Here is a 13,745-nt window from a genome sequence, read left to right as displayed (position 1 = left end):
AACAAAACAACAGTACACACACCCAGACGCCGCGCTCTGTGGGGCCGTGCAGCACCAGTCTTCTTGCCGGCCGCACAGGGACGCCCTCCGCACCCAGCCGCTGCTGCCATCACTTCCTCCCCCTCTGTTCCGGTTCGGGGCAGCCCCGAAGCCTCACGCCCCCATAGATGGAGCTCCTGGAGGGTGACGGGGCCGCGGGGCTCCCTTCGGAGGTGCAGCCCAGTCGGGAGGGGTCCCTGGGGGTTGGGACACAGAAGCAGCCCCCACGCCTGCTCCTCCCTTTCCTGTGGCGGGCTCCCAGGTCGGGACGGCTTTCCTCCACGCAGGCCACTGCCCCACACTGCGGCCTGCAGCCCGCTGACCCTGGACTGAAACTTCTGAAAACTGTGGCCAAGACAGACCTCCCCTTTCACGGTTAGGGTTGTGCCCAGCAGCGGGGAAAGTGTCCTGCACGCCCTCCCCATCGTACCTGGGGCCCGGCAGCCCCACAGGGCCGCAGCCAGCCCCGCAGCTCTGTGCCAACACGCGCCTCGCTTGGCTCTGTGGAGTTTAAAAGGTGGGTGGGAAAGGAACTCCCATGTTTTCCATTACTGAATTTACTTAAAACTGGAGAGCTGGGCGTGGTGGTGCACGTCTGTAATCCCAGCACTCTGGAAGGCTGAAGCAGGAGGATTACTGCTACAAAGTGAGTTCAAGGCCAGCCTGAACTACAGAGGGGGACCCTGTCTCAAAAAGACAAAAAAAAAAAAAACTGGAAAAAAACATTCACTAGAGGGGCTGGGGATTTAGCTCAGCAGCACAGCGCCTACCTGGCAAGCGTGACGTCGTGAGTTCAATTCCCGTTACTGGAAAAAAAACAAAAACAAAAAAAACAATCACTAGAATGATACTTCATCTAACTTTAGATTTTTTTATTTTTTTAGTACTGAACACTTGGGTTCAGTACTGAACTTGAACCCCAGTGTCTTCCTCAATTACTGAATCACTGAGGCTGGGCTTAAACTTGGCATCCTCCTGCCTCAGGCTCCCAGAACACTGGCATTGCAGGCCTGCACCACCACACCAGTTGTTTAGCTTTTTGAAAGGAAAAATAGACACATACCTCTCTAAATGGCCCCCCAAGTCCATATTTTGCATCTCTTAAAAGTAGTAACAGCTTTTATTCCCTTTTCCTGGCACCTGGCTTGGGCTTTGGGCTTAGGGTAGAAAAGATGAGACTTTTCCTGCCTCTGCTCCCGTTTGTTCCCTGCCCTCTGCTGGGTTCTCCAGCCTTGTATTTGCCAGGCCGAGTGGAGCTCCGGGAGCGGCTGTGCGCAGTGTTTCAGGCTTGGTCATTCATAGTGGGCCCAGGACGATCACGCGTGCTCGGGAGATCGCAGGATAACCTCGGTGCCACTCAAACGCCCGCGCTGCCTGGACTCTCGGAGGTTTCTCACCACATTTGTTTGTTTGTTTGTACTGTGCTGAAGATTGAGCCCGGAACGTCATGCCTGCTAGTCAAGTGCCTTCTCCCTGAGCTACATCCCCAGCTCTTTTTTTTTATTTTTAGACAAGGTCTCCCTAAATTAGTGAGTTGGCTGAGCTGGGCTGAGTTCAAGTCTGCAATCCTCCTGCCTCAGTCTTCCAGAACGCTGGGGTTACAGGTGTGCCCCGCCACGTACAGCCTCCCCAGAGTCTTAGTGCAAGAAAAGTCCTTCGGTGTTTGCGCTGGAAAAGCAGCTCGTGGTATGAAGCTAGTCAGAAAGTGGTGGGGTTAACTGTAAACGTAATGGAGAAGTGTTTCTGAGGCTGACTTCTCTTCCTGTAGTTACGTGGTAGCAGTTTGAAAAGTGACAGATGGATCTGAGACGGCTGCAGCGGAGCTGCTGGAGCAAAGCCAGGCTCCCGAAGGCCGTGCAGAGCGGTGGTGGAACCAGCCACCGGGGGCGTGGGCTGTACACGGCCACGGTGGTTCGTGTCCTGGTCTTCTGTGGTTCATCCTTTTGTGTGTGTGTGTTTAATTTTGTTCCATCTTATAGTGAGGGGAATCAACCCAGTGCCTTCACAGTGAGCTACATCCCTGTCCTTTTATTTTTAAACTTTGAGGCAGGGTCTCCTTGAGTCACCAAATTGGCCAGCCTGGGCCGGAACTTGCGGTCCTCCTGCCATAGCCTCACAGAGTACGGGAATTGCAGGATGTACCACCACACTCCGTTTATACGGGGCACCTGGGGCCTGGGGTTTGTTCATGCTTTGCAGAGCTAGGTTCATGCTCTCTTGGTTCTGGTCCGAAAATTAAGTCCTTAGAAAAAGGAAAACCTAACGTATTAAAGCCCCCTCTTCTCCTGTAACTGATTCCCATCCTCGCTGGGAGACACAGCTTCAGTAAGAGCGGGAGCTCTTTGTGGCTTAGAAGACGAGATCAGGACAAACAGTTTCTTTCACCCTCTTCACAAAGGCCTGTTCTTTGGCGGGTGGCTTCAGCTGCTATTTTCGGAGCTCTGCTGCTCTGGGGCGCCGCAGGTTTTTACGTGCTTCTTAGTGTGGCCTGCAGGTTATGATCTAGGGACCTTAACCGAGAGGTGACAGAGTGCTGGGGTGAGTTTCCCAGGTGAAAACACAGACACGATGCCCCGGGGCTGCCTGGCTGCGTCCCGCTGAGTGCCCGGTTCAGGACCCGGCGTCGTCTCTTGGCTGTAGTCAGTGGAACACGCTGCAGATCCAATTTTAGAACAAACAGCCGTAGTCTGATGGCGGGTTCCATTGGGAGGTCCTGAAACACAGTAGCCCGCAGCCTCGATCAAAGGCTCCTCTGACGTGTCGCCCCAGAGGGGAGCCCCAGAGTGCATTCAGTCATTCAGTCATTCAACCTCCACCTTCCTGAGTTTGCACATGAGTGTTTCAAACGTACAAGTTTCCCCAAGGAAAACTTAAAATACGCAGCCCGGGATGTAGCTCGGCAGTAGGACACTTGCTTAGCATCACAGGGCCCTGGGTCGAATCCCCAGCACGGAATTAAAAATACAGCCGGGCGTGGTGGCGCACACCTGTAATCCTAGCACTTGCAAGGCTGAGGCAGGAGGATCGTTTCGAGTTCGAGACCAGCCTGGGCTACAAAGTGAGCTCAAGGCTAGCCTGAACTGCATAGCAAGACCCTGTCTCAAAAAGACAAAAATAAAATAAAATAAAATAAATAGCCAGGCACCTTGGCACATGCCTGTCGTCCCAGCTACTCAGAAGGCATAGCGGGGGGGATCTCTTGAGACTAAGAATTTGAGGTGCCTGGACAACATAGTGAGATCCCTCTCAAAAAGATAAAAAGGAGCTGCGGACACTGTGGTACATACCTGTAATCCCAACTAGTTGGGAGGCTGAGATAGGAGGATCACAAGTCTGAGGTCAGCCTGAGCAACTTAGTGAGACCCTGTCTCAAAAAGCCAAAAAATAAAAGCTCGGCGCACACCTGTAATCCCAGCACTCAGGAGGCTGAGGCAGGAGGATCACTGTGAGTTCGAGAGCAGCCTGGGCTGCAAAGTGAGCTCAAGGCCAGCCTGAACTGTGTAGAGAGACCCTGTCTCAAAAAAAAAAAAAAAAAAAAAGCCAAAAAATAAAGAGGATAAAGAGGGCTGGGGATGTACCTCGGTGGTACAGCACTTTGCCTAGTATGCACAAGGCCCTGAGTTCAGTCTCTAACGCAGCAAAAATAAGTAAGTAAATAAATCATTACAAGGAGCCCTACTTTAAACATTTATCAGCAAACACGTGTCAGAGAAACACCTGTGAGGGGGTGAACAGTGTCGAGAAAGCCTGGAAGCGTCCGGGTGTAGGCAAGCCCCCCACACCCTCCGTAGCCCTGTTTCCCATGACAGCATTTACTGGGTGACTAAGGCTGACCTTCCGCTGAGCTCACTAAGCCCTAAATTCCTTGGGGAAACTTGTGCGTTTGAAACACTCATGTGTAAAGCCCCTCGCCGAGGGACGGTGCTCAGTCAGCAGCTGAAGGTCCCGCGCGGATGGGACACCGCCCAGGCAGAGGGACAGGAGTGCAGGGACCCGGCCGCAGCAGACTCCCGCGCGCTCCCCGCATCACTCGTGTGCGCTCGTGCTGCCGCCGCTCGCTCTTGTCGTCCGTCCGTCATCCGCCTGCGGCGTGCTGTAGGAGTGTTACCCACGTGCTGTTGTTCACCACGAAATGAGTAAGATGAGTGCCTCTGTCCGACTGGCCTTCACCTCCAAGGTCTGGGTGCTTGTGAATTCACGTAGCGATGATGAAAACAGGAAGCCAGCCCGAGCTTGCAAGAGTGTTTTACAAGCAAGATTATTGATCTGTAATGTGAAACAAGGTAAGGAACAAACCCAGGGGAAGCCCCCAGCCGCCCCCAGAAAAGGCAGCACTTGCAAGAACGAATCTAGGCCGGAAGTCGAATGTGAAGAAGACGCAGACGTCTGCCTGGGGAGCTGGAGGGCACTAAGGCCACCACGCTGAGGCTGCCCGAGCCGCCTGCCTGCGTGGCGAGGCCCCTGGTGCGCACGTCCGCACGCACTGACGCTGACTGGCGCTGGTTTTGACTGTATTTAATCCTCACAGAGCTCCCTGTGAATTGTGAGCATAATGATCTCCATTTTACAGATGAGAAAATCTCAAGTTCCAGGAGGGTAAGTGGTTCACCAAGGTCAGGTGATTCGTGTGAGTTATAAAGTAATTAGCCTCAGACTGAGATGGCGTCGCTCGGGGCCCAGGGCGTAGCCCCGTGGGAGAGTGCTTGCCTAGTGTGCAGGAGGCCTTGGTTTGATACACACACGTGCGCACACGGGAATATTTGGATATAAATGGTATCTGACACCATGCAGAGGGTTAGATATTCTTGGCTCCAACCAACTCCTGGCCTTAGAAACTATAACAAGTGCCCTGGCCTCTGGCTCAGAGAGGGCACAGGGCCGGCAGTGTGCCCAGCCCACCCAGATCACCCAAGGAACAAGAAAACGGGGCGGGTATCACAAGTGTAGTAGAACTATGAAAAGTCCGTAAGGCTGAGAGCACAGCTCAGCGGTAATCTTAGGTGGTGTGCCTCAGACACGCAGACCAGGCTTCAGTCTCCAGCATCAAAAAAAAAGTCCATGAAATGGCTACACAGATTGTGTTTGCTGGGCCGGGGATGTAGCTCAGCAGCACAGTGCCTTACTTGGCAAGCAGAAGGTCCTGAGTTCGATTCCCAGTACCAAGAAAAAAAAAAAAAAAAAGGAAAGTCCCTCTAGATTGTGTTTGTTTTGCAACCATTGTCCAAACTGCGACCTTTTCATCAAAAATAAAACATTGAAAATCCCCACTTTTGCCAGGAAAGTCCCTGCCTTTAGTTGGAGGGCATGGTGGGGCACACCTGTAATCCCAGCACTCTGAGAGGCTGAGGCAGGAGAATCACAAATTTGAGCCGAGCCTGGGCAGCTTAGTGACTTTGCTGACCTTCTCTCAAAATAAAAAGTAAAATAAAGCAACAATAAATTATAGTTACAAGTTTCTTACTACTATAAATGACGTCTTCCTGTGACACATGAAGACAGGGCCTTCTGGGGGAGGATGTCACAGAACACATAATCCCTGGGCAGATTCATGAAGGATAGACAGTTTTTCCAGGTGGATATGGCAGAGGTGACAGTGCTTGAATGGACGTGCACAGAGATACATGTCAGGCATGGTGGTGTACGCCTCTAATCTCAGCACTCAGGAGGCTGAGGCAGGAGGATCACCATGAGTTCCAGGCTACCCTAGGTTACACAGTGAGTTCAAAGCCAGCCTAGATTATACAGTGAGACCTTGTCTCAAAACACCAACCAAAAAAAATTTTTAATAAAAATAAAAAGCCAGTGTGGTGGTGCACACCTGTAATCCCAGCACTTCGGGAGGCTGAGGCAGGAGGATCGTTGCAAGTTTGAGATCAGCCTGAGCTGCAAAGTGAGCTCAAGGCCAGCCTGAACTGCATAGCAAAACCCTGTCTCAAAAATAAAAAAAAAAATTTAAAAAATAAAGACAAAGGTCCACTTATATGGAGGAGTAGCAAAAGGACAGAGGTCACAGCTGTGCCAAAGGACTGTGCTCGGAGCAGTGCTAGGAGCATCTCACGAGAATCAGAACTGCCCTGAAGTCTTCTTGCCAGACTGGCTGTGGAGACTTCAGATGTGCTGAGAAGTTAAGCCTCATCCTGTAGACAGAGGTCACTGAGGAAACTGAAGACAACAGACTTGCTGGACACGAAGGGAGGGACCTCTCCGGAGGGGGAGTGCCAGGCGGTGAAGTGGGGTATGGTAGAGCAGGAGGCACGCAAAGTTTCCACCAGGGCCAGCAAGATAGGATGGACAGTGCCGAGGAACTTGGGGCAGAAAGGCGGGCACAGGATGGGGGCACACAGTCACTGCAGCTGACAAGATGGTGACTGGCCTGAGGGTAAGAGAAACGGAATAACCCCGAGGTTTCGGGCTTTAATAACGAGGTGTGGGGGGTGGTGGCGGCTGGGGATTTAGCTCAGCGGCACAGCGCCTGCTTGGCAAACGCAAGGTCATGAGTTCGATTCCCAGTACCGGAAAACAAACAAACAAACAAACAAATAAAAACAATGAGGCGGAAGGGTTCAATCCAGAGGGAGAGAAAGAAATCTGGGGGCCTGGAGGGAATGGAAATGGGCAAATGGGCGCTGTGCTTTGCACCAGGCAGCAGGCAGAGGCAGGGCACTATTTCAAGGAGAGAGTCACCAGCACAGGCAGCCGCTGAAGCCATCGCCATAGGTGAGCTTGGAGAGTTCCCCGAATGAGGGGGACTCCAGGGCCCCGGGGGAAGTGGCCTTTCAGGGTTAGGGGCTGCGGCTCTGCAGAGAGGGACCCCAGGGCCAGTGGTTGTCATCAGAGGATGGAGCCGGGAGTGGTGGCGCACGCCTGTAATCCCAGCACTTGGGAGGCTGAGGCAGGGGCATCACTGTGAGTTCGAGACCAACCTGATCTGCAAAATGAGCTCAAGGCCAGCCTGAACTGCAGAGCGAGACCCTGTCTCCAAAACACACAAAAAAAAAAATCAGGAGGGTTCTCATCCCTGTTGGTTTTTTTTTTTCATCTGTCACCCACCCACCCCAGTATTGAGGCCTAAGCCCGGGGCCTTTGAACTAAGCTACATCCCAGGGCCTTTTTCTCTTTCTATTTTCCGTTTTTTTTTTTTTTTTCTAAATTTTGAACAGAGTCTTGCTGAGTTACTAAATAGCCCAAACTGGGTTTGAATTGGTGATCCTCCTGCCTCAGCCTCCTTGCCAGGATTACAGGCATGAGTCACCATGTTTGGTTTTATTCTTCAATTTATGTATTTGGTACTGGGATTTGAATCCAGGACCCTGTGCATGTTAGGACAGTGCTCTACCGCCGAGCCACAGCTAGAACTCCCATTTGACAGGTTTTAACTCTTTTATCGAAAGAGTAATTACATGTCACCATTCTCTGATTAAAAGAAAAAATTAACCACCGAGTATCAGAAAAATAAAAAGCTACTGCCAGATAGGGCAGAAGCTGCCGGGAAGCCCGGCTCACTGACTGGGCAGCGGGGCAGAGCTGGCGTTGGGGCCCGGGCCGCCTTCCCCTGGCCTCTGAGCCCTGGGGAGCGAGGGCAGCTCCGGGTGGCCCTGTTTCTGCCTGCGCCCTGCTCTCTGGTCACAGGGGAGCGGACAGGAGTGCGTGGTAGAAGCTCAGCCAGTCAGATCCCCTCCCCAGGACCCCGAGTGGGGAGAGGGGGCGAGCTGGGGGCCGCTGGAGGAGAAGCAGGTGCACCCGGGGAGATCTCGCATCGGAGGCCGAGGGCCGGCCTGTGCTATGAACAGAAAGGGCGCGGCGGCTGCAGGGGAGGGTCTCGGGCAGAGCCGGCGGCCTTCTCTTACTGCTGCAGCAGGTGTGAAGAGCCCGAAGAGCCGGACCGGATTCACACATTCACGAGCCCGGCAACCCCGGAAAATGCATCCTGAGAGTGAGGAGGGCGGAGCGGTGCGGAGCCCGCGGTATCCAGGCAACAACAGCGCGGTGGGGACGGCGATGCGCGCGCCGGGGGGGCGGGGCCTCAGGGTGACTGGCAGGTGGTGCCGCCGCTCTTCCTGGGCCGGGAGGACAGGAGGCCTTGCGTTCTGACACCCTGAGGTGCTGAGGGCTGCTCGAAGCGGAAATGCCTTGAAAGCCGAGGACAGCATTAGTCGGGAGCGGGCGGCGGGTCAGGGCTGCCCCTCTGGGTGGTGCAATGTGGGTGGCCCAGCGCACAGCCGCTGGGTAGCCCCAGGCTTCGGTCAGCCGCCTGGAGGGGAGGAACTGTCCTTGTTAAGCCCCCTGCTGAGGACAGAGACAAGTCCTTGAGACCTGCTGATGGACGTCCCGCCTGACCTGGAGCATAGTCCTGAGGAGTGTGGATCTCGAAGTTAAATCAGGATGGCAAAGGAGTAGTCATTAGGTCGGGACGCAGCGCCTGCCTGTCAGGCACAGGGCCCTGAGTTCTAGTCCTAGTACCAAAAAGAAAAAAAAAGAGAGTAGTCATTATGGTCACCACAGCCTGGCCACATCCTTGCCTGCTGGAATCTGGATTAAAAAAATAGCTATGGGCTAGCTGGGGGTGGTGGCGCATGCCTAAAATCCCAGCACTTGTGAGGCCGAGGCAGGAGGATCTCCTCAAAGTCCAGACCAGGCTGGGCTGCATAGTGAGAACCTATCTCAAAAAAAAAAGGGGGAGAGCTGGGGATTTCGCTCTGCAGTACAGCGCCTGCCTGGCAAGCGCAAGGTCGTGAGTTCGATTCTCGGTTTCAGAAAAAAACAAAAACAAAACAAACAAACAAAAAGAAAAACAGCTATGGGGTTAGGGGTACAGCTCAGTGGTAGCGTGCTTGCGCAGTGGTGAGGTCCTGCGCTTTATCACCAGCACTGTGGGGGTGGGAGGGAATACTGAACAAGGAGTCTCACCCCTGCTTGCTAGGCAAGCGCTCTGCTGAGCTGCATTCCCAGCCATCAGCATTTAATTGCCTGTGCACGGTAATGGTCCCAGGTGGGAGAGAACCTTGGTCCTTAGAAGACACGCACGGTACTATGCAATGTACTATTCAAATGCTGAGAAAGCCAGGATAAACATTGTAATTTCACTTGGCTTTTAGTTACAGTACTTGCCTTTATCGCCGGTTTTAGAGGTCATGCCGCTAAGCTACACAGCCTTGTTAGCTTTGCTGGAGATAACGCCTGACAAACTGCTCACCGCGGTAATAGTTGCCTACTTAGCTTTTCCGGAACTTAGAGGTGGCTCAGACAGGTTGAGACCACCCGCACTTCCCTGGAGCCCGTGTAAATGACCGACAGGGGCCCTCCGACATCACAAGGCGCGGACTCCGTCATCAGAGCCAGCTGGCATCGCCACCGCATCAGGGTCCTGGAGGCCCATGAATATGATCACGCGTAGACAGGCTACGGATTCATTCTCCTCACCCCAAGCATCTTTCTCCAGGCCTCGGGCTACCCTGCTTCATTATTCCATAAATGCCCGAACGTCTGTGGGGAGGCAGATTTAAGGCTTGGGGCTGCAGTCTAATATTTGGCCCCCTCATGCACAAACTAATTTTCCTGCAAAATCCATGGTTTTGCTGACTGGTGTACCGGGCTTGTGTAAGCAACAGGGTGTAGGGGTGAAATAACAGAATGCCTGAAACTTGCCAGTGGCGTGACAGTGATAACCAATTAAACTGCATGTGCGTGCACACACACACACACACACACACACAGTGAGAGCAGGGAGGAGAGGGAGGAGGAGGGCAGAGGCACGGAGAGACACAGCGAGAATAAATACTAACTGAAAAAGTCTAGATTAAGGGTATTTTAGGGTTTGGGTTTTTTGGGTTTTTTTTTTTTTTCAACTTTTCCATAGGCTTTTTTCCTAAAAGAAAAAAATTGGGGGAAAAAAGGAAGAGTGATCAGCAGGGTCAATTTTTATTCAATTTGTAGATGTTTTTGGTTTTTTGTTTTTTTCCAGTACCAGGGATTGAACTCACAACCTTGCGCTTGCCGGGCAGGCGCTGTGCCGCTGAGCTAAATCCCCAGCCCCAATCTGTAGATGTTCTTAAGATGGGAGCACGCGTGTCTACAGGCAACCTTCCTGTGGCGGAGGAGGTGGTGTCAGGAACAGGAGCTGCCGGAGTCCCAGAGGAGGCAGGCAGTGCCCCGGCCGGACAGAGACTCCCACAGGCCAGCTTGGTGTGGCCCTGCCCTTCTTGTTTGATGATTTCCAGTTTCTCCACCAAGTAGGATCTGAGATTGTCCAGGACAGGGGCCAGGAGGGGTGACAGGTTCAGGCGGGGGGCTGATTGGGCACAGCCAAGAAAAAACTGGTAGAAAAAAAGAAAACAGTGACAGAATTTGTTGTTTGGAGTTGAATGGAAGTTTCATTTATCTGCTTAGGGAAGGAGCAAAGAGGACAGTCTGAGTGTTTAAGACCCTCGGTCTCAGTTTCTCTGTAACACGAGAAGCTTGCAGGGGGAGATCTCAAAGACTGCAAGTTCCTGCGCTCTGCAGCGTCCCCTCCGGAGCACATTCGGCCTGGGTGAGGATGTAGGGCTGGGCTGTAACTCAGTGGCAGAGCACTGACTTAGTGTGCATGAGGCCCGGGTTTGATCCCCGTACCAAGTAAACAAAAGCCAACAGTGAAAAAGCCCTCGTGAAAATTAGGTATCTAAGGGGCTGGGGATTTAGCTCAGCAGCACAGCGCCTGCCTGGCAAGCGCAAGGTGGTGAGTTCGATTCCCGGTACCGGAAAAAAAAAAAAATTAGGTCTCTAATTGAGGGTTAAAACCAACAAACAGAAAGCCACTTGAAAGATAGGCTGGTCAAGGCTTTAGAGCACCACCAGGGCAGAGCGGGCTGGCCCAGACGTCTGGAGGCTCCGAGGAACTTTGCCGAGGTGCTGCCAGAGCGGGCATACTGCCTGACCTCTTGGAGAATAAATTCCTCTCTCCTGGCTGTCACTGGAGTTCGCCTCACACAGCGTGAAAGGGAACAGTGCGTTAATGAGATTAACACTGAATAAACCTCCAGGTGTGAGCAAATACAGCCCGAAGTGGGCTCAGGAATTTTAAAACGCCTGTTACTAAAGACAGCCCCCAGGGCTGAGGTGACCTGTACCGACGAGCCAGGGGCTGCCGCCGCGATCCGAGGCCGCCGTAGCCCTTTCTTGGGGGTTCTGCACTAATATTCCCTCACTAGATAACCTGAGGGATTATCACCGCTACCCATTGTATAGACCGAGAAACTCAGCGCTGTCACAACAGGTCTCTGGGAGCCGGGGATTTAGCTCAGCGGCACAGCGCCTGCCTGGCAAGTGCGAGGTTGTGAGTTCGATTCCTGGTACCGGAAAAAAAAAAAACCAGATCTCTGTATCTTTGAGGGCAAAGACTGCGCGTGAGTCATCCCCCTTGGACTCCCTAGTGACTAGCAGAGGACCAGTGGGAGGGGAGAGAGGGGGGAGAAGCTGCAGCCGGCTCCTCGGAGGCAGCGCCAGCACACGCTGCTGAGCCGAGAGCCGAGAGCCGGACTCGCTGGCTGATTTACACAGATGGTCTCACTTAGACTTGAAAACCCCCGGAGGTGGGTATTATTAGCCCCAGGAGGAAACTGAGCGTCGAGGGGTTAAATAACTTGCCAAAGGTCACGCAGCAGAAACAGGAGTAAAGCTCCAATTTGTTTGAACCCAAGCCTGTGCTCTTGACCACCTGGCTGTCCAGTCTTTCAACAAGGTGAACCTCTGGAAGTCTTGCAGACACCTCGCTTGAAAGCAGTTAGCACCGTGCTGAGCGGAGGTACTAGGGCGGTCAGTGAACGTCAGCGGCTGTGACGGCCTGAATGACCGACAGCCCGAATGGATGAAGGAGTGGAGACAAGGCCTCCTGTCTTGTGAGGTCTTTTTCTTCCAGGGGAAGATCTCCCTGTGGCCTTTGATTGCTTGATCCAATTAAGGCAAAAAGGCATCAGAGAATTGCGGGGCCTGTCCTTCATTAGCTGTCAAGTCCAATCTGCCGGCTGTTTATGTGCGAGGTCAGAGATCAGCCTTGAGCCGCCCTCCTCTCATTCATCTGGCAAAGCTCAGAACGTAAAGTTTACTGACGCAAAACCGATTGGCAGGCGGGGGGGACGGGGCGGGGGGACGGGGGGTCGGAGTTCTGAGCGAGTGTTCTGGGCCACTGTTTCCGGCCGCTCCTCGCCGTGCTTTCTTGTTCTCCGGGTTGCTGGGTCACAGCTTCTGACCTAAAAGCAAGACAAGCAGCTGCTGGCTGCCCCTGGGCTGCTCTCATGGAGTCCGGGCCGAGAAGAGAAGGAGCTGCCTATTATTTGGAAAGAGTGAGATGTGGAAGGTTAGGTGAGGGTGTTCTGAAACCTTCACAGATTGAAGGTATCCCTGCGTAAGCCTCCTTCAGACAGACCCAGCGTGCTGGGGAAGGTGAGTCTTACACCTGCCGGCGCAGCCCGCCCGACGCTACTCAGCCACTGGCTCCTCGTGACCAGGAGCGGAGAAGGTGGGGAAGGACGCGTGGGCCACACATGTGGCTCTGCTTGCCGTGTCCTCGGGTAAAAAGCAGGAGTGGGCAGAAGTTCCCGAGGCGGGAGGTGAACCCAGGGCTCGTAGCTCATGCCAGCATGATGGGATGAGGACTCAAACATAATTCCACTTTTAAATCAGGACTACACTGGGTCCTGCCTGACGTGACAGAGAGCATCTGAGGTTACCTTAAATGCCATCCTTGTTGTCCGGTAAACTCAGAAACAGTGGTTTCCCAGCACACGGCTATCTGGGTTAAACCCCTCACACCTTCCCACGCGCGCTCACAGCGGCAAAGTAAAACAGTCTGCTTAGAAAGTAACAGCTCAAACCCCTGACCCACCCTCACGTTCTCAGGGTACAGTCCTGGTTCAGGTCTGTGTGTGGACAGGAAGTGGGGCAAAGTCCCTTCGCCTTATCTGTGGCACGTGGGGCCCGGGTGTATTGCACTCCAGAAACACCCACCGCGGAGCACGGCGGGACTGAGTCCCAGCTCTGCCACGATGCGCTCTGTGAACCCGGGTTCCAAGGATGACGGCCAGGACCTGCGCCTCTGAGTTCTGTCAGCGAGCAGTGAGCAAACTGCTACTGTCAGGCACTGAGCTACCCAGGCGGAAGGAAGGCCCCGCGGGCCCACCCCGCCACTAACTGCGTGTAACGCGGAACTCCAGAGTAAAGGGGTTTAGGCGTACGGTGAAGGGGAGCTGGGAAAGCCTTAGAGCAGCTCAAGTGGTTTCCAGACTATCAGCAGCTCCATCGGGAAAGATGTCAGACCCCACCCCCAACCTCCTGACTAGGGAGCTCCGGCTGGTGCCCAGCACTCTGAACAAGCCCTCTGAGCTCTGATGCCAGCTGAGTTTGAGAATTAAAAATTGCAAGCTATCCTGTAACAGCCAGCTTTTTTTTTTTTTTTGGAAATAAAGTTTTATTGGAATAGAGCTGTACTAGTTATTCATATATTGTTCGTGGCTACCTTCGTTCTATCCAACAGAACATATGGCCTGAACGTGTGAATTTTTAAATGTATCTTCTGCAACCACCATGTATTACAGCAGCCATTGATATTTTCCTACTAATCTATCCATAACTGTGTAAAGTTTGTAATGTTCCTATCCTATTTCATAAATGGATGTATGTTTATTATTATGTGTTTCCTACAACCACCATTGAGAAGAGTTAATGATTTTTCA

The 13,745-nt window shown here is 53.1% G+C and overlaps 2 protein-coding genes across 5 annotated transcripts in view; both read right to left on the bottom strand.

Moving 5' to 3' along the window:
• Positions 1 to 812: 812 nt before the first annotated feature.
• Positions 813 to 8,488, bottom strand: LOC106146417. 4 transcript variants are annotated; one of them, XM_013503140.1, is made up of 2 exons: positions 7,887 to 8,488; positions 813 to 845 (listed from the first exon to the last, which is right to left on the bottom strand). In XM_013503140.1, the coding sequence occupies exons 1-2, from the start codon at positions 8,187 to 8,189 to the stop codon at positions 843 to 845; spliced, it is 306 nt and encodes a 101-aa protein (XP_013358594.1). In that variant the 5' UTR covers positions 8,190 to 8,488; the 3' UTR covers positions 813 to 842. The 4 variants fall into 4 exon arrangements, with proteins under 4 accessions (XP_013358594.1, XP_013358593.1, XP_013358592.1 ...); XM_013503139.1 differs by lacking the exon at positions 813 to 845 and adding an exon at positions 3,657 to 4,573; XM_013503138.1 differs by lacking the exon at positions 813 to 845 and adding an exon at positions 5,419 to 5,635.
• Positions 8,489 to 10,053: 1,565 nt separating this feature from the next.
• LOC106146415 (myosin IC heavy chain-like) overlaps positions 10,054 to 13,745 on the bottom strand; it is a gene marked incomplete at its 5' end in the record, with an annotated part of 17,473 nt that continues 13,781 nt past the window's right edge. Inside the window, 1 exon segment of the mRNA XM_013503136.1 lies at positions 10,054 to 10,352. Within this exon segment, the coding sequence (XP_013358590.1) occupies positions 10,316 to 10,352 (37 nt within the window).

The sequence above is a fragment of the Chinchilla lanigera genome, unplaced genomic scaffold, assembly GCF_000276665.1.
Source record: "Chinchilla lanigera isolate Chin_1 unplaced genomic scaffold, ChiLan1.0 scaffold00077, whole genome shotgun sequence".
Taxonomy (NCBI): Eukaryota; Metazoa; Chordata; class Mammalia; order Rodentia; family Chinchillidae; genus Chinchilla; species Chinchilla lanigera.
The sequence above is the reverse complement of the archived record's forward strand: the minus strand, read 5'-3'. Positions and strand labels throughout refer to the sequence as shown.

What these genes read in the sequence shown, in the direction of transcription:
- LOC106146417 (XM_013503137.1), bottom strand. Translation starts at nt 8,189, where the DNA reads ATGCTGTCCTCGGCTTTCAAGGCATTTCCGCTTCGAGCAGCCCTCAGC. An exon ending in TCTTCACACCTGCTGCAGCA is followed by an intron (nt 6,413 to 7,886) that starts GTAAGAGAAGGC and finishes TCTTACCCTCAG; the next exon opens with GCCAGTCACCATCTTGTCAG.